Consider the following 21,662-nt stretch of genomic DNA (forward strand, 5'->3'; position numbering starts at 1 on the left):
GACTCGTGTTCTGTAGTACGACAGTAAATTATGTGCCAGTTTTTACAAGTCCAAGTGGTAACAGGATACCAGAGATGAGTCACACATGATGTGCCACAGCAACAGCTGAACAGCGCGCAGTGGGGAAGCTGGGCTGCCCGTGGGGATGCAGGCGCAAAGCTGTGCAGGGACCAGCCCAGAAAGGGACATGGCTCCTAGGGAGCTCACTGACACTGACACTGTTAGTCTGTGACTGGAAGTGCACACAACTCGGACAGGTGAAGGATTTCACTCTCACAAACAGAAAAGAATAAAAACATCTCTGAACATTTAAATGGCCCAGAGAAGACTAGAAGAAGATGTAACATGTAGCTTGCAGCCTGGGATCATAACATAATAGTAAGCATGAAATTATTAAGATTTTAACCAGAAGGGATAGAAACAGCATCTGGAGGCAGACACAGAGCATAAATAAGAGCACCTGTTATAGCAACCACAGAGCACAGTGAGGATTTCATCCTGTTTCAAGAATGCCACTGCCTAGACACCAAAAAATACCTAATTCAACAGTTCAGTGATTTTTTTCTTATTTCTCCTTTGCTCTCTGGCAGAAGCTGCCGCTGCTCTTCTGTCCTCAAGTACCCTGGGGAAACACCCTGGGCAAGGTGAGGTGCAAGAAGGGGCTGGTCACATTTGCCAAGCCTGTGGAAGCAAAGCGGGGGTAAGCACTGGAGTGCCTCTGTGCCTGCCTCCTCTCCACAACTCTCCTGGAGCCTTAGCACCTACTGCAGTGACACCGTTATGTTTAAAGGTTTATTCCACTGTTGTTTTAAATATAACTAGAGTAAGGGGAACTTAAGAGTTTTTTACTGCAAGGAAGGGGAGAAAAAGTCAAGCAAGAACTGTGCCTAACTTAACCAGCTGCGAGAGTTGAAGCCCACCCTGAGAAGAGCAGGAAAGAGAAGCTGTCAGCTTAGGCATCCCTGCACTGCAAACCACAGAAGGTAACAGAGCTCCTGTCATCTTTCTGCCCACCATTACCCATCAGCCAAAAGATGCAGGAGGTCGCTGAGGACCTGCTCTGCCTGCCAGGGTGCTGGGAGCTGAGGGAGGGCTGAGCTAACACAAATCAAAAGAGTCAATAATGTAATCTCTTTCTTGGAACATTTTTTAGATCCAAGAAAACCACCACCTCCACAAATAAGTACTACACCTTTCAGCTCAGAGTAGAGGATTTCCACCTTTTCTCTCACATCTCAGGTTTTCTTCTCATCTGTTACCTGGGGTTAGTAGCACACAGCAAGCTCTATAAGCAGCACAGCAGGTAGGGGCATAAAAATTTTCCATATATAGTCTGCTGTACACCTGAGTTATATAGGTTATGGATTGAAATGAAGAATTGTACAACTAAAGTTTACACGAATGGTAGAAATTGCCAAGAAGGGCCTGTCTTCATAATATAAAGAAGAAGAAACAAGCAAATAACAAAATACGGGTTCTAGGCACTAGGCTGAAAGGCCAGATTGCCTGGCAGCTCCATCAACAGGCACAATCAACACAGGCAGAATCCTGCACATTGTTTGTATCCCGTTGTAAAACTTACTATAACCCTGCTGGCTTGTGCTCTCCTCACCTTCCACTCATCTCAGCCCACGGGCATCAACAGCCTTGCTGCCCAGATCACATCATGCTCCAGCCCTTCAGTCCACACCCTGCACTTGCACACCGTCGAGCCACCGAGGACTCACTCACAGTTTGTACCGTGACCCATGGAAACAGGTTTTCTAATATAACAGCACTGTGCACATATTCTAGAGCAGACATACAACAGCTCCTGCAGAACCAAAGCTGGCTTGTTACTGCTTATGCTTGGTTCAAATTAAATACTTCTCTCACCTATAACTGATACTTAACTACCGGACCCACATCATAAGCCCAGATGCCATTACGCCTTTAGCATTAGACATGTAAGAGCTACCTCTCCATTTAAGAGCCAAGAGAAGCTCTCCTTTTGCATACACAACCAACATTCCCGTTTTTACTACTGTTGACAGCTCAATAGAGCACAAAGTTGTGCTCTTCAACACAAGTTACCAAAACTTGAAAGGCAACGTAACACCGGGTTCTTTGAAGCCAAATGAGATTGGGAAAACAGGAGAAGGGGAAAAAAAAGAAGCTGCTGTCACATACAAATACTGGCATTTGACGGACTCATACACTGCTTTAACACCAAAATATTAGCCTCAAGTTTTAAATAGCAGTTGTGAGGTGAGTACGTAAATCTCTTGCCGTACGTCCTATGAAACTAAAAGCCAATTTTCAAAAGAATCTTTTGTCCCTCAAACTACTTGCGCATTTAACCTCCAGAGCAGGGACTGCCTTGTGTTGATTCAAGTAGTTTCACAAAGGGCTCCTAGTCCCAGACCAGTAGTTAGATACTAGCACAATGTGATGATTATTAGGAGTATAAACAGCCAAACTGCTGCACAGCAAAGCAAGAGGGGATGGCTCAGCACTCTCAGTATAAAGAGGAGACATCGTTTATTTAGGACTGAAAGTGTTTGAGCTGAACCAGCAGAGCTATGTATACGCTGGTCACTGATTCCTTGGATCCCAGCGATTACAATGCTTTCACCCCAGCCTGACCGCCATGTGGCATTAATCTTATGGCTCTTTCCACCTGAACAGCCAGTTCAGCTCCTAAGTGCTTTACTGGAGACCACTATTAGCAGAGGCTGTCCAAAAGACAAACGACACTCTGAAAACAAAGCAGAGCGTACAGGTAAAAGGACCTCCTAGTTTCTCCACTCTCTGTTATCACAGAAAGTTTACACATACCTTGTGCTATCTGCACCTATGCTAACAAAGGGAATGTTATCAGGTACTGAAATCGGCCCTTTGCAACAGCAATCTACATACAATGGGCTATCAGGGACTGCAATAAGCTTCCTACTTAAGGAGTATCGATGAGCTGCCAAATTGCCACATAAAAAACCAACGTCTCAAACACTACCTGTGCTGCTTCAGATAACAATAGCAGGAAAAGGAGCAGCAGCAATATGAAAAGGTGATTTTATCATCCGATCACAATGGTAAATAAATCCCTCTGATTTACAGAAAAAACTTCCTTTTACATTGTTAAGCCATCAGGTACCAATTACTGTAAAAGACCACGAATACAACCCTCCCTGCTTCTGCTATAAAATGGGTCTGCCAGGCAGACAGCTCCAACTGGCACCAGGAGTCTAGGCCTCCAAGGCACATTTGTGTTCATGTACCACTACCTGCCGGCCATTGCAGAATTCACTTCTGAGACCTTGCCTGCAGCTGGAGACAGAACTGCAAAATAAAATACTGTTGGAAGACAACTGCAGCACTCTCAGGACATTCATGACAGGGATACCCCTTAGGAGACAAAACACAGTTTGGGGAGAACAGCCTTGGTACAGCAACTCAGATATTGGTTACGAAAGTCAACATTACAGCTTGGGCTAAATTTTTCAGATGCTTCTGCAGAAAGAGACCAATGATTCCCAACTAGCAGTAACATTGCTCTCAAAGGGATTTAGTAAAACAGATACAGACTATAACATGCTAAGGGAACTGTTCCTCTTTTGGTGAGTAATGACGCATTCAGTTTTAAGTGACCAGGATACACCAGTTCTGTCGTTTGTTTTTGCTGAAGGCTGAGCTTCTTTCCACTCCCACAGACTCTTGTCCTTCCACAGCTTCACGGAGGCTGCTACCTGCCAATAAGTGACAATTTTTTTTGCCTGCTCATCAGCAAGAAGTGTCTGGCTGACTCTAATCAGGCGACAGCCACTTCTGCTGTGCGCAAATCCTGACCCTTTCATTACAAGTGCTGTGATCAGCTGTTGCTAAGCACAGCGGGTCTTTTGAAGGTTGCAGGGGACTGCAACCTGCAGCACCCCACAAACATGCTGGATAAGCACAGGGCAGCAATGCACCTTGCAGAGGGTCGTTAATCTCACCATTATTAATGCGCTCCTCAGCTGTGCTGCTGCAGCCTGGGAGCTCACCCGTTCATTCTGGCAGCACACTGCTGCTGTAGCTTTCAGTTAGTTCCAGCGTTACAAATAACCTGAGAACCTTTGGATTATCACTGCATTCAAAAGAGGACTCACAGCAGCCTCCTTATTAATCTTTTCTTGTGGCTAGAAGTAGAAGAAAGCTAAGTGGGGAGTAACACAGCAAGGAAAAAAAAGGTGCTTTTGCTGTCCATTCTTATCAGCATCATCTTTTTGTTTTTTTTCTTTACAGGTTCTTTCCATGCCTCCCTGATAGTGAGAAGACATGACCTAGTTGTAAAAGCCACTAATGACTCAATATTGCACTTATGGTTGGGGGTGGAGGGGTTGGTCTCACTCAGCTAAATTAATAAGGGCTAAATTCAGTACATCACAGATGCCATAATGCCAAGCATTAAAGCATTCAGCCCTGAAGTTAAAATCCAGAGCCCTGAATTATGCAGTGAGGCTCCCTGTGGAGGGTACACAAGTAAGATGGGTGAAAAAAATGCTTCTAAATTGTAGACACTGCTCCAAGAAATTCTTACATATCTTACATAAAACATTCCCAGTGTAAAAAGCACCAACGATTTCTCCAGGTGAGGACGAAAGCACAGCATTCCCCTCCCTCTCCCTCTACCTTGCCCATATTAACATACCAACTACTATGCTGGACCTTACTCTTGCTCTTGTTTTCTTTCCTCTAGTCCAAAGCATCATGAAGAAAATTTCTTTTGTGCGTACATGCACACAAACTCTTCCTTCTCCAATCACCTTTGTAAGAAGCCTCCACGTTATGCAAAAATAATACAACTATACAAAAATAAATATACAATATACAAAAATTTAAAAAAATAATCTATTTGACTTATTCCAGGATAAAGTGCATATAGTATCAGATGGTCTGTTGAATTCACAAGTCATGTTTATACTTAATAAGCCTCAATAGATCATGCCTAACAGTTTTAGAAAACTTACCCATTACAATGACAAATGCAAAGCTAGCCAGTGTCAGTGATGATCCACTGTTGATCATGTTGATGAGCAGCTTGAATAAAGGATATAGCAGCAATAATGCCCAGAAAAGCCAGTTCAAAAGTGTCCATGGTCGTCGGGGTGGCACTATAGGGACTCCTGGGTAGGCTCCTGTTCGGTAGTACACTTCCTGGAATGCATCCTAGTAGAACAAAGGAGGGTGACAATTAAATCCCCATCTGCCAACAAAACTGGCCATTTCTGACTTTGATGTTCCTCTTTCTGCATGCCTGTAACCATGGGGGAAGGTCAAAGATCAGGTAATGGCTGGAGAGCTTGTACTTTGAAGTCAATGAAGACACAGTAAAAAAAAAAAAAAGGCACTTAAATTGATGTGTGCATCCTTTCTTTCTCCTACCCATAAAAGCCCAAAAAATGGCATGCCAAGAGAGTACATAACAAGCCCAGTAAAACAAGAAGGGTGAGGGGATGTTCACTCCTGCAGAAATGTAGACATCACTGTTGAACCTTCTGCAAGGGCCACAGCCACTGGAGAAATACTGCTGGTAAGCCAGAGAAGTGTTTGGGCTACATGTTGGGCAGTGGATCCTCTGTTCACTAATGTTTTCTCCAACCACTGCTTCAAACCAGCATCCACAGCCCTGTCAGAAAAGGTGTCCCATACTCCAAAGAACACCACCCTCTCCTGTCTGCTTCATCCCATAGATGCGGTCTTCTTCATCTGGTTCCCATGAGGCTCGCAGAAGGAAGCTTGGGTGCTGAACCTCTCCACAGACAGCTGAGCGTGCAAACAGTTTAGAGTCTCTCACCGGTTTTGACCAAAGGACTCTCCCTTTTAGTATAGTATCAGGAAGATAATGGGGTGAGGCTTGGGCTTTTTTGTTTTATGGTGAGTGTTTCTTAAAGCACAGAAAACATAGAATTCAGCACCTTCCCCTAGAGCCCATATGGGTGACTGGCACTGCCCTTTAGCGATGTGATCAACACAAGATATCAAAGTGGGTGGGGAAAAAACCCCTTCCGTCTGGTTCAAAAGCAAATATTATCAATCTGTGTTGTCATGTAAAACTGGTTAATTAAGTCAGAATTAGACTCACATAAAAAGGAACCTCAGTTTTGTTAGAATGAAGTGCTAAATTTCTTCAAAGAAATGAATTCTTCATGACTGTTTCCAAAAATTCTGGCAAAGCCAATATTGTCCTAATCAACCACAAGAAGATTATTTCTACTATGTTATGATTTTGCACCTACTTACACTCCAGCTGACACAGACAATTCTTTAATTATTTAATGGCAACTTGAGCAATTACAGGCTGCTTCCATTTTATCTATTTCAAAGGGAACATTTAGCTTTAAAGAGATTACATAGTAATTAAAGCATTGCGCTCTCTTTATTGAGATTAGAAAAATCATGACTGTTTGGAACATGCGAGCTAGATTGTACTGGGATCATTATGGCCAATTAATTAGCTGTCTTGAACAAATTACACAGTGTATGAAGTTTTCTTTACAGTGCCTTGAGGATTTCAGCTTGTGACTGGTTTAACACAAGAGCTACTAATCATCAGTAAATTGAATTCTACTATATACAATTAGGTTTCTAAATACGGGTGCTACCCAGAAGGTTAAGAATTTCTGACTACTACTGGTATCGCCATTAGGGGGCCGATCACTACAGACAGCAAGACAGACTCACTTAAAGCAAGCACAGCAGTTTTCTCTTTGTCGGCTCTGCACAGCAATTAGGGGCAGCAAAACCGTGCGCTGCATCTCACCAAGAGGTCTGAGACAGATGGAAGAAATACACCATGGGCAAAATAATGTTCACGCCATCACCTCCACTACATGTTTTACAGCATTGTGGGGAACAGCTCTTCAATTCAGTTAGGACTCTGCACCCTTCAAAACGTTCACATTCCTTGCAGAAGAGATCTGTGGGTTGATCTGACTTCTAAACTTTTGCAAGGGTGCTTATGGTACCCATCAGCATCTCAAGTCAGCATTTAAATCCACCACGTACCTCAAAGTTTCCCTCACCCACCTCAGCCACACTAAGATCCTTTCACTCTCCTGCATACAGAGCTTGTTTTCAGTTTGTAATAAATCCCAACCACACAAGTACCATATTCGGACACAGAAACATGCTCTGTCTAATGCCCCCACCAAATCTGAGTTACTTTAGACAGTGGGGTGCGTAATGCAGTGGGGGCAATCAGGGAACACCCATCACCTTGTGAGGCTCACTGGGTTCTTCCTCCCTGCTCCCACCAGGGAGGTCTGACTGCAGAGGTACAGACGCCACTGCTCTTCTACGAGGAAGCCCACAAAGAATGAGTATCCAAAAATATATCCTTTGTTCCCAAACACTGCCGTTCTGAACACTTCCCCTCTTCAGTTATGCTTTGCTAATTCCCTGGGGCATTCCAGCATATATTTTCATGCCCTGTTTTCCATGGTCTCTCACAAGTGAGAAGAGTTAGAAGCTTGCTTTCTTTTTAATGGAAATTAAGATTCTCAAAGCAGAACCTCTGTTTCAGGCACTGAGGCTGTAAGGAGATGAAAAAAGAAAACAAACATGCAAGGACTAGCAGAGTTGTGACTATTACACTGCACCTCCTCAGACCAGGCACTAAGATGCTCAGCCCGATCCTTGTTACAGTCAAAGGGAATCTTTCTAGCCATGGCAGTTTTTTTAAAAAAAGGGAAAAAAAAAAGGCAATATGCAACCCAAATTGTACATTTGTCATAATCTGGCATTAAATGAGACAGTGCTGGTCGTCTGTGGAAGGACAAAATTCACCCCAGGTGAGGAAGAAGCACGTGGACATGGTGCTTTCTGTCAGCCTGGGAAATACAGAAGAACACAGTGCCACTGTGGATCTGGCAGGGCCCTGCTCATTGCATTTGCAGCAGTGGATAAACGGAGGAATGAAGTGATAAGTAGCAAGAACATAAAGATGCTAGATTCCCAGAGAGCAGTTTCTCAGACTGAGGCACATGAAACTGAGATCAGGCAATAAAGCAAAAAACAATGGAACAAGCTTTTCTCAAAGAATCTCACTCTTTTCCTAATGACAATTTAAAAAAAACCCAACAACTTAGTCAGCTCCTTCATGCCCACTAACTGCTGATTTCATTACTCAAACAGCTTTATGTCCCTGATCACGATGAGTACATGGCACTCCAGCCTTGACCTCAGTACCTGTGGCACACCCCACCTACTAAATCACGCTATTAGAGTGTAATTCAGTGCACAGTATGTAAGTCTTGAGAACGTACCACAAAATTATGAAAATCACTGAGAATAAGCAATGGCACATGCAACCAGCCTGCAAAATAAAATAAGGGCTGTTTTTCAGCAGTGCGCATACCTTGTCTTTGAAACAGAAAGTGGAATGCTAAAACCAAGATAGACGAAGTGGGGGATGAATGGTATCTTGCAATGAATTACTTTCCTTTGTTACATTTTATCATAAATACTTACTGACTCTGAGGACGCTAACCTGAAACAGAACTCATTGTTGGACAAACCACTGAGGCGGCAATACTGCTTGTTATCTAACCTAAAATCCAATTATCTTTTAAAGATGCATGGCAGAAAGGTGAAACAGAATCACATTTTCACCCTGCAGGTGGGCTTTCATCATCTCAGAACTCCTGAAGAAGTTGTCCCTGCTCTGTATTCTCCCAGCCTGATTTTACAGACACGGGCTTGTCTAAACCTGGAATGACTGCAATGGAATAACAGTTTCACTAATATAAAACAACTAGAGGAAATGGAACATGTCACCTTCAGAAAACAAAACAAAACCACCACCAAACCTAATAAAAACCCAACCAATCAAAAAATGCCAGACAACCAAAAAGGTTTTAATGGAAAGGAAAGCTCAACACACGTTCCTTCCTCCTGTACTTAAATAGGAAACTATGGATTTAACCAACCAACAAACTACGTTGTTATGAAGAAAGCAGGATAGATGTGAGCTCTCTTTGCACTGGAAGTAACTGAGTGAGTGTCAAAGAGGGAACAACAGAAAATACTTGAAGTGATTTACTGAAAACTATGTAATAAGGGCTTCAGAAAAACAATTACCACATTCTCATTTGATTTATGTTCTTGTCTTGCAGATGTCTAAACATTTCTTAGGAATATGAAACAGGGCTGCAGAGAAAGTCACAGTAGCAGAAAGTGGACTTTTGCAACGTTCACCAAAAGGACCAGTTGCATTTATGTGCCTGCAGAGAGATCACGGGCCCATGGATAACGTAACACCTTTCTGCAGAAAGCTGCTCGGGGTCATGTCTGAATTAGGAGGTACTGGCACAATTTACAAGAAGGGAGACCAGAGTGAAAGCAAGTAGATCTACAAGCAAGGCCTCAACATACATTTACTTTTCACATTCTCATAAGCAATCTGCTTAGAGGGGTGTGAATTGCACCAGAAACAGTCATGGATTGAAGCCGAGAAAGGCTAGAACACTGTCAATGCAGAAATACCAGTGTGGTGTTCTGGGTGGAGCAAAACCAACGGCACAGCAGAACTCTGCTCCCCAGCGAGAGGGAACCAGGGTGTAGCTATATTCTATCACTTCTAAATCTGAAGAGCTGCTGTATTCCGGTCTGAATACATAACTTAGATCAATTTACTGAAGCAAACTGGGCTGTCAGGCCCTCATGCCTTGCATACTCACGACTCCCACTGACTGAAACGGGAGTGCTGTGTGTATCCAAAAAGCACATCCCCCAACCATTATCTCTACCGTTCATAAGAACAAAACCCATGAGAAACAGATTCTGAAAGTCTGAAGGATGCATATGGAAGTATTTGGGGGGAAAAAATCAGTATGCATCTACAAACACACTGTCATTATTCTGCCTCCATCCTTTGTAATTAGGAATCTTAAATGTACGCCTTCTATGCACACAATGTGAAAGCAATTTCTCAGCCTGTCCTGTTAATGTTGGATCTTAGCCTTGGTAAAAAAGACAGGGTAAAACAAGGGACAAAAATTCTAATACACTAAAGCAAAATATACTTCATTCAGCCCGTGAATTACTTCTTGATTTAGGAGGTGCCTTTAAGGGGAAAGAGGTCCTTCTACTAACAAGAAGGTATTCGCGCTTTTTGTATCCTTATGCAACTTTCTAAAGAAGAGTTTTAAAACTATGCCATCAAGGTTTGCTTAAGTTTTCGTCCTGTTGCTCTTCAAGTACCAAATAAAGTCAATGACTGACAGCATAAGACCAGTTTGTGTCTGGAGAAACAAGAACACTTATCACGGAAACCAAACCAACCAACCCCAAGCCCCAAAGCAGGATGGCTACACATGCACACTGTAAAGCTCTACTAGCACTATAAATAACCAAGCACTAATTGTTCACAAGTGCTGTCTAGACAACAAACCCACCTTTTCTTGATACAGATTGTAGAGCCAGTTAGAACATTCCTGCTCATCTTCTGGGACTTCCTCTAGCGGAATCCGCCTGCCAGTGGTAAACAAGAGAAATTGAAGAATATTAAATACTTCAGCTCCCATGAACAGCACTCGTATTATACAGACAGGTTATCCATTTGACCTGAGACTCACTACATTTTCCACCTTTCTTTAATTTGTGGTAACAGCTCCCAGATCAGAAAAGTATAGTTTACTTCCAGAGCAGGTGCATCAAACTCAATATAGTTACATTTATAGAGCCCTAAAATTACATTCGGCCCTTTGAAGGCAACCATGAGGCTGACGTTGCCCTGGTGAAAAGCAGTTTGACACCCCTGATCTAGAGCCACCATCAGTTTTTAGATATATCAGAAATCCAGGTTTCTGAAATAGTAATGAATTACATTTGAGTTCACTACAGCAACTGTCTAGATAAAGGCTTGCCATTTTTTGTTTCCAAACACAGGTTTTGGATTAATTAATTTCCTACCCCACCTATGGAGTTCAAGGCTGCATTTAATCAGGAAGGCATTAGAGAGAAAAACAAAACAATTCTCCTTCCACCTAGGCTAAAGCACGCTAGTATTTCTCAGGTAGCATTTGCAATTCCTATAATTTTTGTTACCTGGTGCTTGGCTGGATAATTTCCAGAAAAGTGGCTCCTATCACTGAAAAACCCTCTATTGACAAACAAAGTTTTCATTACTTTATATGAATTTTGGTCAATAATGCTGTGACAGAAAAAAAATCCCCGTCATCTTCATTTAGCTATGCTAATAGCAATATTTAACAATTGTACATTTTTCAACATAGCATATATTTTAATTAATATCCCTTAAGAGCAACACCAAACTAACTTCCTTCAGCACAGGAGAGAGCACTTTTCACAGTCAGGACACTCCTGTTTGCAGTTAATAAATTAAGAAGTCTGACACTACTGGTTTGTTCCATTATCTAAGCAAGTCATAAAATGACTTACACTAGAAGTCAATACAATTTAAGCAGAGACAAACAAGGCCATCCAAATTTTGCAAAATTCTACTGAGTGCAACACCTGCAGCAGTGCAGTAAGCAACTACGGAGGATTTTGAAGAACATCTGTGACAGTCCCTAATTAATTGCCAAAATAAATTTCACCATGAGGTTCACCCTGCCTGTAAGAAGTGTTCAGGAAGCTCAAGAGGACCGATGGGCAAACAGCTAGCCCGAGTTACGAGAAACAATCTCCATGCTCTGCCAGACTGACCTGCAGCAGGCTGGAAGGGTGCGGAGGGAGACACAGCACAACGCCTGCGGGAGGAACAGCCCGCACAGACAGGACCAGCTGCTCCTCCATGCACACTGGCCAGCCAGGCCACATCCACCAAACACAAGGCCACTAGGCTGAGCCACCCGTGAGAGCCAAGTGGGAATGCAAACTCATGCTGCATCCGTGAGGAATCAGGAGAAAGTTTCTTTTGACCCTTGGGCAAAAAGAGTTCTGATGAAAATATTTTTTTTCAAACAGGCAGAAAAGGGGCGGTAAGAAGAAAAGGTCACCCTACTCCACGTCAGTACCCAAGATAAACCAGCTGGAGCAGGCGCTTATACATATAAAGGGGTTATGATGAACTCCTGATCACTTGTGGGATCGCTCCTATGCTCCAACCCTAAACCATCACATAGCCTAAGTGCCTGCAGCAGGCGTGCTGCTGGTAGAACCTGGTCTAGATACCAGGGCCTTGGAACTGGCCCATTCCCATTAAGATTATGGGAAGCCATTGGGGTATTATTCATCACTTACAGAAACATCAATGGTTCAGAATCCAGGTAATTGTTTTTTCACTAAACAACCCTGTTGTGGACTAACCCCAGCTGCCAACTAAGGATCATGCAGCTGCTTGCTCACTCCTTCCCCCACCCCAGTGCGATGGGGAGGAGAGTCAAAAGTAGAATTCATAGGCTGAGATAAAGACAGTTTAATAGGACAGCAAAGGAAAATAAGAATAATTATAATAATGATGATGATAATAATAATGGAATATTTGTTAAAAAGGTGATGCACAGTGCAATTGCTCACTAGCCATTGATCAATGCCCAGTCTATCCTTGAGCAGTGATCCCCCAGCTAACTTTTCCCCAGTTTATACACTGAGCTTGATGTCACATAGTGGAGAATACCCCTTTGGCCAATCTGGATCAGCTGTCTTGGCTGTGCCCCTTTCCAGCTCCTTGTGCATCACCAGCCTCCTCCTGAAAAGTCCTTGATTTAGTATAAACATCACCTAGTATGAACCACAACCTAGGTGTATTATCAACATTCATTCTCCTACTAAATCAAAACCACAGCACTATGCCAGCTAAAGAAAAAAAATTAATTCTATTCCAGGCAAAACCACGACAAACCCCTTTCTTGGTAGGAAGAGAATAACAGTTAAATCCATCAACAACTACACCAAACAGAACAGTCCTGAGCCTGGCCTCCACCTGAATGGGAACTATTGTGCCAGAGACAGGTATAAAGCCACTCCATCCGAATACTTAGCAGGTGTTTTGTAGTGGCCAAGTGAGTGAAAAGAGGCCCCACTGTTGCTGCTGAGCTGACAAATAGACACACAAATGAATAAACAAAATAACAAACAAAAGTTCCTGTAGACCTTTAAAGGGTCCTCACATTTATAGTCATAGAACTTTGCAAGAAGCCCTTCCCATCCCATAGGAGTTTTTATCCGCAGTTCTGCGAAGCCAGGTTGGTAGAGATTCGCTATCCATTATCTATGTTAAAACATTTCCTTATTTGTGCAATTATGATTGCAAGTACATACTCCTCTATGCCAAAAAGGAATAAAAATATGGAATACTTGCCTTACGTATAAATCTGCATGATATTTCTTTCCATTTAGAACTCCCAGCAATGTTGGATTCTCATTATTTCTAAAATTGAGGGTAGAATCATAGACTGCAGAAACTGCAAGAAGATAAACAAGTCATGTGGTTACTGTAGTAACAGAATGGAAATAAGTCATTCTTTCTCAGACAAGAAGCATATTTAAATACGAAGTCATCAACAATAGCACCATAGTTTGAGCTGTCACCAAGGTGAAGGTGACAATGGAATATTCAACATTCAGGTTTTAAGAAGCCAAATAATGAGTGACCCTTTCAGGAACTGCACCAGTAGAATGGAAAGGTTTGCTCTTCAGCCTTGTCTCCCTTCTCATCAGGTGCAGAATGTTGGGCACAGGGAACACCGTTACAGTTTCTGGCAGTTAATATACCTGGGACATCCTAGGAGTCAAATGGTTGAAAAATTATTAGCTTTCTCAACTCACTGTGAATGACACAACTCCCCCCAGCATCTGGGTCAATAACAAGGCAGACACACACTTTATAAACAATGAGCAATGTACACAGTGTGTGTGAGACACATCCTACAGCAAGATGGTTTAATGCAACTATGAATCACCAGGGTTCAAAACAACCTCTCCTTCATGTCCATTATTTGATAACTGAGGCACTTGCTACAGCATAAAGGCAGAGACAAAAGAACAGACCACGTCCTGTGTGAGCTGGGCTGCTGCTATGAAGACAGGCAGCTGTGAGAAATAAAACATCCAGGTTCTACTGAACAAACCTGCAACCAAACTTTCAGCCTTGGGAAAACACTGTGTTTGCAGTTCAGAACCGCGTGGTAAACAGTAAAAGTATTTGTGAAGGTTGTTCATAGTTAAATTGAGACAGCATTAAGAAGCAGTTTCTACAGGAAAAGTGTTCACAGTTTTAAACCACGTAGTATATCAAAAGAGTTTCTTTGAACACATCCTTAGAGGCACTATTTTCCTGATGTCACAAAATTACCAGAGCAATTAATTTTTGTCACACTGAATCCAATTGTGCATAGTCATATGAATGCTAAGATCAATACCAGCAATAAAACTATTTTTTTTTAATCACAAAAGTGACTAACTTGCACTTCACATGTAGCTTACTGCATTTTAGGTTTTCTGCTCTAGCATTGAGCAATAACGAACACCATGAGGAAACTTTATTATGAGAGCTCTCAACCCACCTAAGAAAGATTTTTATTACGCAGAACAGATTTGCTTTTATTTTTGAAATCTCTCTAGCTAGGAGAGAGAAATGTTGCTTGGTCACAACACTGAGCCCCAGAAACTCACCGCAAGACTTGTTATTACAAAACGGAATTTGTAGCTCAGAACAGAAGAGCCTGGCTTCAGCACTGCAAGGAAATCCTGAAAACAGAGGCCAAAACCCTGCCACTGCACACAGACTGTAACCCTCATTAACAACCCTATTCTCTTCCTACTACAGTTGGGTTTTAGCCCAAACTCAAAACATAAGCCAAAATCTACTCCATGCACACTACTCTCCATGTACAATATGAGTAGGAAATTACTTTTTTTAAAATAAATTATCTACCTTCATTTTAAAGCTTCTTAGTGTAGAAGGATTTTACTAATCTACTCTAATTTACTAATCCCACGTAATTGAAGAAACACAAGAGCTCAATTTGGTTTATACAGGGTAAGTTTCTTACTTTATTCTTTAATAGCATGAAATTTTTTTAACAACAGGTACACAATAAAGGCAAGTATGATGTACACAGCACTTCCATCTTTTAGAAGATGTCTACATTTGAGTTTTGATGTGAATTGAGTGCTTGTTCAGGCATATTGGAAAATGCTTCTCATGTTCCGAAAAAACTACTGCAGAATTGGTCAGGAACATCTTTATGTGCTGATGGCCACACAGAGAGTTTTCCTTTACTCCAGGGAAAAAAAAAAATTCCAATTCCAGTTTGTTTGACATTCTGTCCAGTCTTTTTTAATATTGCACTGAAATCTTGTGCAAAGCAGAGCCAAATCCAAAAACATGGTAGTGTACGCAGGAGTAAACAGACCTCTGTTATATCCAGATGTAAAATAACTGAACACTTAAGATTTTCCATTTTGAAAGTGCAGGAAAAACACAACAATAGAAGTGTCAAAGAAAAAGACTGCACGGAATTAAAATTTGTCAGAAAGCTTCCAAAGCCAAAGCAGCATCAGTGTGCTGTGTGACATACTGGAACTGTTTTCCATTAAATGTGTATTTAGTAATTACATAATTAGGACTGGTCACCTCATGACTTCCTCATCCAACAGCTGAAGAGTACAGAAATATCCTGTTCTAAACCAAGTAAAATAAGTAACACCTCAGTATCTTGAAACCACTGCAACTGTCTCACTCTCAGACTAATTTCGGCAGCATTTGAGAAGCTTTGCTTCAATCGTAAAATAATACATTTTCTCAAAGAACTTATCTTAAAACATCTTTTTCATTAAAAACAAGCACCGTTTAATATTTGGAAGCTTTTTCAAAGGCTCAGAGCAGATCATAACTGAAAAGAAAATTTGTCCAGTTGAATTGCTATTTTCTGATGAAAAAAGCTAGTTTTTTGTTTTGCTTTCTAATTTCTCCCCAGCTTTTTTATATCTTTAACATTTTGTTCCTTGTACAGCATTCTGACAAAGAACTACATACTTAACTTAATTTCTCAATTTTGACCTAGGAAATCTTTGGATTACATGGATTACATATCTAGAGAGAGTTTTTCTTACTTCAGCTGTCCTCTTGAATTTCATGCATTATTTTGCGGATGTGGTAGATTACGCCACAATGATCATCTGACAAATCAACCTACAGGCAACGAGTATGCCTACATGAAGCTTCGTACTAGAACACTATGATCTGACATGAAGACTAGGAAAGGAAGGGGAAGAGATGGTGGAATTCACTGTACTGCTGGTATGATAACTACCTTGACACAATTCTTTGATTTAATATTTCATCTCTGGTCACCTTAGTCAAAAAACCACTCATTCTCTCAAACATGGCAGCTTGCTCAGGAAGATGACCAGGAACCTCACTTAACTTTGAAAAAAATCTAGGACTAAAGTGCAGCTCATGGGAAAAAAAGCCATTGTATAACCCCCAAACACTGTAATATTGAACTCCATAAGCACATCACCTTGGAATTTAATGTGTTCCCTCTAGGACAGCAGATCCCAGCACGTACAACTGGAGGAAAAGGTTGACAACCTGAAGTTATCTACAATCCATCATGAGGCACATTTTTAAATACAAGTCTTAACTAAATAAAAACAGCCGAAAGGAACTGTCTGATATACAGCCAGGCAATAAAAGTAACTGTTAAATATATCTTTTGCAATATTTATGACATTTGTTTTTACTGTAAGTAATGGATGAGTGTTTTAGAAAGATCTGTATTTATATTTGCTTCCATGAACAGGACAGTAGCAACTCTACAACCTAACAGCAATTTATTAAGACAGCAAACAGCTTCTGGAAATGAAGTTCCTGGGGACTGCATCTGTACTATCCAACTGGGAGAAATGGCCATCACTGAAAGCACTCCTTTACGAATCAAACTGCATGAAGAGATCTAAATTTGTGAAAGTACGTCACTGAAAAGAAAAGAATGCCATTACCACTTTTAAGGACATGAGTTAGGAAGCAAGGTTCTTTACTTGTTATTTTGTGTGAAAGGTATTGTCCTGGTTTTGTTAAAAACAAGTTTCTCTTTTAGTGAATTTGCCTGTTAGCTAAAGCCTTCTTACTAGCTGCATTTTCCTGGAAAGCTAGATACATGTTTTGGTAGACATAGCAATGGAATGCGAGGTCACTAATAAGGATGGATGTACATCTTGCAAGAGAGGCAATAAGAAACAGGCAATCAAAAACTGACCAACTAAGTATAACATCCCATTCATGTGATACTTCATATAAAAGTGGGAGATCACAAGGATCTCATCCTTTCTCCTTACGGCCAATATTAGGAGAGGACCTTGCGAGTCGTCCCTGCGAACTGAGGCCTAGTGAGAGACTGAATCCAGCTCCGGTTGGCTGCAGAGTCCAGTCCAGGACTTTGAGTGCCGGCCTTACATCTGCTGGAGCAGTTGCTGAGACTTTCAAGATTGGTTTTGTATATTTTGTATTATTTTCTCTATTTTTATTAGTAGCATTAGTAAAACATTTTTAGTTTTTCCAACTCTCTTCTCTCTGTCCTTCTTTCCCTCCTGATCACCTGTCCTTAGTGGGAAGGGGGGAAAGGGAGGGGCCCAAGGGGGAACGGGTGGTAGAGGGGGTTAACAACACATCTGCCGCGGTTTTGTTGTCACCCTGCAATCAAACCTCGACAGGTATTTTTTCCAAATATATCTGCTTATGCTGACAGATATGGCATCCACTGGTATGAAGGCAGTTTCACATGCATAGATGTTAAACTCATGAAGCTAAGTTTTTCAAAACAGATGGGGTTATCAGATTGATGTCCCCAATTCCTGTTTCAAACAGACAAAGAACTACTGCATCAGGTAGAATTAAGAGCTGATACAAAGTTTTGAAAAGGACCAAGGTGTGATGACGACTATTGTGGGTGAATTACCTCTACAGCCACAGCAACCAGCATCCATCCATCCTATAGCACTGCAGCCTCGGATAGGCCAAATCACACCCCTGCCAGAAAGGAGGAATGAAAACGGAGGAAAAGGAAATGCTGACCTCTGTCACACACAGCTTAGAATGGGACTGAAACATTTGGCTTGCTATGTCATGCTGCAGTTTTCTCCCTTAGCAAGGCACTCCAGCCAGGCTCACCACCCCTTGTGGAAGAGCACAAAGTGCAGCAGCCCAAGCTGCAGCCCCAGAGCGGGCTCAGGCAGCTCAGCACCCACCTCCCACTTTCAGAGATGTGCAGGGACACCCCACTGCAGATTTGGCCACTGAAATGGATGTGAATTGTACCATGAGAGAGACAGGTCAGCCTGCAAGAGTCATTCTCGTAGAACATTAGAGATGTCATTGAGCTGGAGTTATGAACACCTGCATGCCGCCATTGCTGCTTCTGCAGACAGAGCAGCAATTCAGCAGTCACACTGATGCTGTTCAGAACAATTTGTGGCTGCAATAGAGGGATACAGTCACTTGCTGGGCCATAAGAATGAGACTCAGGTGGTTTGTAGTGAACAACTCAAATAATATTATTTACCAATGTAAATATTCAAGAGGGAAAAAAAATGCCCAAATTACTACAGCATATAGCCTCTCCATATATTGACACATGCGGCAACATGTTACTACTTATAAGGTGGATACCAATAGTCAGTGCAGGTTAACAAAGATAAGTGGTCAAATCCTATCAGTATTCATGCAATAAAGGAATACCTTCTAGATAGAACTTATATTTCCAGATTATGGACTGTCAAAACATCATGTCTTCTATTAAAAAAAAACATGGACTTCCTTGTTATCTGTACATATTAATGTTACAAGGAGCTCTAAAGTAAGATATTGTTTACAAAGGCCTTTCAAATGCTCTTCACCTGTACCCCCTGTCTCTACAAGAGATAGTCACATAGTAAACCAGACAGTAACTCTTATTATCTCCCTCTCATCACAAAAAGTTACAAGGGAAATAAAACAACATAACCAGAAGAATTTACACCACTGATATGGGGTGATAAGCTGTTTCCCTAAGAGGTTTGTCCGATGGGTTTCAACAAAAACTAACTATGAGAAGTTATGACACTCTGCTCCTCCTTGAACCCTCACAGGGAAATATGGGTTTCTTATTAGCCTTATCCTGTTTGGACTAGCAAGTCACAGCTTTTGGACTGAGACAGTAACATATAGTTCCCTAATTATGTTAGTATCTAGCAATTTCAGCCTTCTTTTTTTGAGAGTAATTCAAATATTTAGGATCCTAAGAAGTGTTACTGTAATGTATTGCATAAATGCCCAAAACTCTTTTGAAAATTCACTCAGGTTCCCTAAAATTGTTTCCTTTTGAAACATTTTCCCACAAAGCAGCTATTTGTTCACAATCATACCATGTTTTGTTGCTTTCCACAGAGTAGTGAAAAGAAAAAAATCACCACCAAAATAACCTGTCCCTGATTCCCAGATCAGGGCACTTGAGGTCACACAGTTTTGACTCAGCTCTTCTTCAATGCCTCAAGTCTGCCTGCAGCAAAACAGTCATCCTTATTCAAAACGGAAGGTTAAACTGTGCCCTTAAGCTGGATGCAGCACATAACTCACCTCTTCTTCACGTATCAGAAAAGATCCAAGCTATGCTATCCATTTTGAGAGTGGGAAGTTGTGGATGCCTGACAAGCTGAAACAGTAGTATCATCTAACCTGACTTGCAAGAGGATACATAGAAGAAACGCGATAGCAAGACAGTTGACTGCAAAGCTTTTTTACAGCAGCTATCCCAGATATGCCACATGAAAACATATCTTCAGACACGAAAGAAGTTTTGACATTAACTTCAGTGAAGCTAGAACATTTTCTTCTAAACCACGAACCACTTTGGCTTTTTTACAGCCTTCTAACAGCATACAAAACTAACAAACCCAAAGATACTGTAGCACTAAGGCTACTTAACACTATCTTTCCTTTGCTCATGAAGTCCACGGCAAAGACTTTGATGGATTTTATTAGTCAAAGCAAAATCACTTCAAAGGCACGTGTGCCATATTCTTACTGATGGCACTTTAAAGTTGGCAAATGCAAGTAACCAGAAATAACTGGGGAATGGGGAGTTCAGAACAACATTAACAAAGAAAATCTTACTTATGTTCTATAATGTAGAAATAATTTCTTTATAAATTTTGCCCACACGTATCTTCAGTCGAGGCCTAGTCCCCTTTCCCAGCTCCACAAAGAATTCTAAAGAGAACATCTATACAGGAATTTAAAGCAGAATATTTTTTTTATTTTAAAATGGTGTTATTTGAAGCAGACATTTACCACAAGAAAATATTTAAGACACGCTGCCTCAGATTCACTAGTGCTGTATTTGCTTCATTTGGAATAGGATTTCTTAGCAAAGACCACAAAATATTATCCATTGGCAATAGGTGTGAAACGTGCAACTTGAGATCCCCTGATACAGACTCACAGTAACAGAAAACAAAACAAAATTAAAAAACAATAACCAACTTGCCCCAGGACTTTGTTAGTAAAACTTAAAGTTTTGCAGGCGAATAGAAGAAAGGTCAGAAAGGGTCTCAGGGCTTTTCAGTTAGCTCATATGCGACAGGGAAAAGAAGAGCATGGCAATGTGACAGCAGTTAGACGAAATAACTATTTAGCATCGTTCCTTGTGACTTTCCTTACCTACATTTCTCAAACACTGCACAGTGACAGCAAATCCTTTTGTTCGTGGCAGCAGGTGATACTTGAGCTTGGGCAGGCCTTTGGCTTCAGCTACCTGCATGCTAATCTGGTGCTTCTGTTCCGTGAACCTTGTGCCCTCGCAGTGAATGAGGAACTAAAATCAAGAGAGAACTACTGTCAGAAAACAGCTCAGGTCTTCTACATGTCTGACCAGAGGCCTCTAATTCCCACCAACACAGCCCAAATGACCACCGCTAGCAGGGACAGGTGTAACCACATACACACGTAGGTAACTTAATTGCCTTGGAGTTAAAGAAAAAGAAAAGTCAAAACCAAATCCTTCCAATTGCCCTTACCCCATCCAACTTGTCATACATTAGTTGGAATTCTAGCCTTTAGGCTTCAACATTTTCTGCTACTTGCTACCAGAATGACTTGATTTCTCTAAATGAGTCACTCAATCTCTAACGAGATGTTAGAAAATAGTCAAAACATACCTCCTCTTGCAAATCTCTCACTGACAGTGAGGTATTTGAGTGTCATGGTATCTAACACTTGCTAAGTGTCTAAACCAAACACATTTCTAGGAAATGCTTCAGCGCTCAGCTTGCTTAACCTCACTCCAACCCCCTTCATTTCAGTGTGGCAAGAGGACCGCTGACAACTGCAGACAGTAACTTTGGTGCCAGTGATTGAGCCGATAACAGATGCAAGGCAGTAGATGGACAACTGAAAACCTTATTCCCTTATGAACTATACAGCAGAAGTGCTCAGACATGAACGATTACAATTTTGCCACTGGCAAGCAGGGGAGAGCAGACAGATCTTTGGAGATTTACCACTTACTCATCTGCTTTCTGCCAAGCCTGAATGCAAACTAACACATCAGAGAGCATTGTCAAATTGCACAAGATAAGTCCTCATAACACACAGCAATGGTTTAGCCAACAAAGACAGAGAAACTGAAGAAAACTAGCCAGGCAGCTCCAGCTCATCTAAGAGCACTTTTACGTGTCACATGCACAATGTTAAACAGCTA

The 21,662-nt window shown here is 41.5% G+C and overlaps 1 protein-coding gene across 4 annotated transcripts in view; it reads right to left on the reverse strand.

Annotated features, from left to right (window-relative positions):
* AGPAT4 (1-acylglycerol-3-phosphate O-acyltransferase 4) overlaps positions 1-21,662 on the reverse strand; it is an 86,083-nt gene that overhangs the window by 4,365 nt on the left and 60,056 nt on the right. For all 4 annotated transcript variants that reach the window (XM_065057572.1, XM_065057576.1, XM_065057575.1 and 1 more), the window contains 4 exons: positions 20,624-20,777; positions 13,283-13,385; positions 10,413-10,488; positions 4,986-5,184 (listed from right to left, as the gene is read on the reverse strand). In XM_065057572.1, the coding sequence (XP_064913644.1) occupies positions 4,986-5,184; positions 10,413-10,488; positions 13,283-13,385; positions 20,624-20,777 (532 nt within the window). The remainder of the gene's footprint in view (positions 1-4,985; positions 5,185-10,412; positions 10,489-13,282; positions 13,386-20,623; positions 20,778-21,662) is intronic.

Source organism: Columba livia, chromosome 3 (assembly GCF_036013475.1).
Source record: "Columba livia isolate bColLiv1 breed racing homer chromosome 3, bColLiv1.pat.W.v2, whole genome shotgun sequence".
Classification (NCBI taxonomy): domain Eukaryota; kingdom Metazoa; phylum Chordata; class Aves; order Columbiformes; family Columbidae; genus Columba; species Columba livia.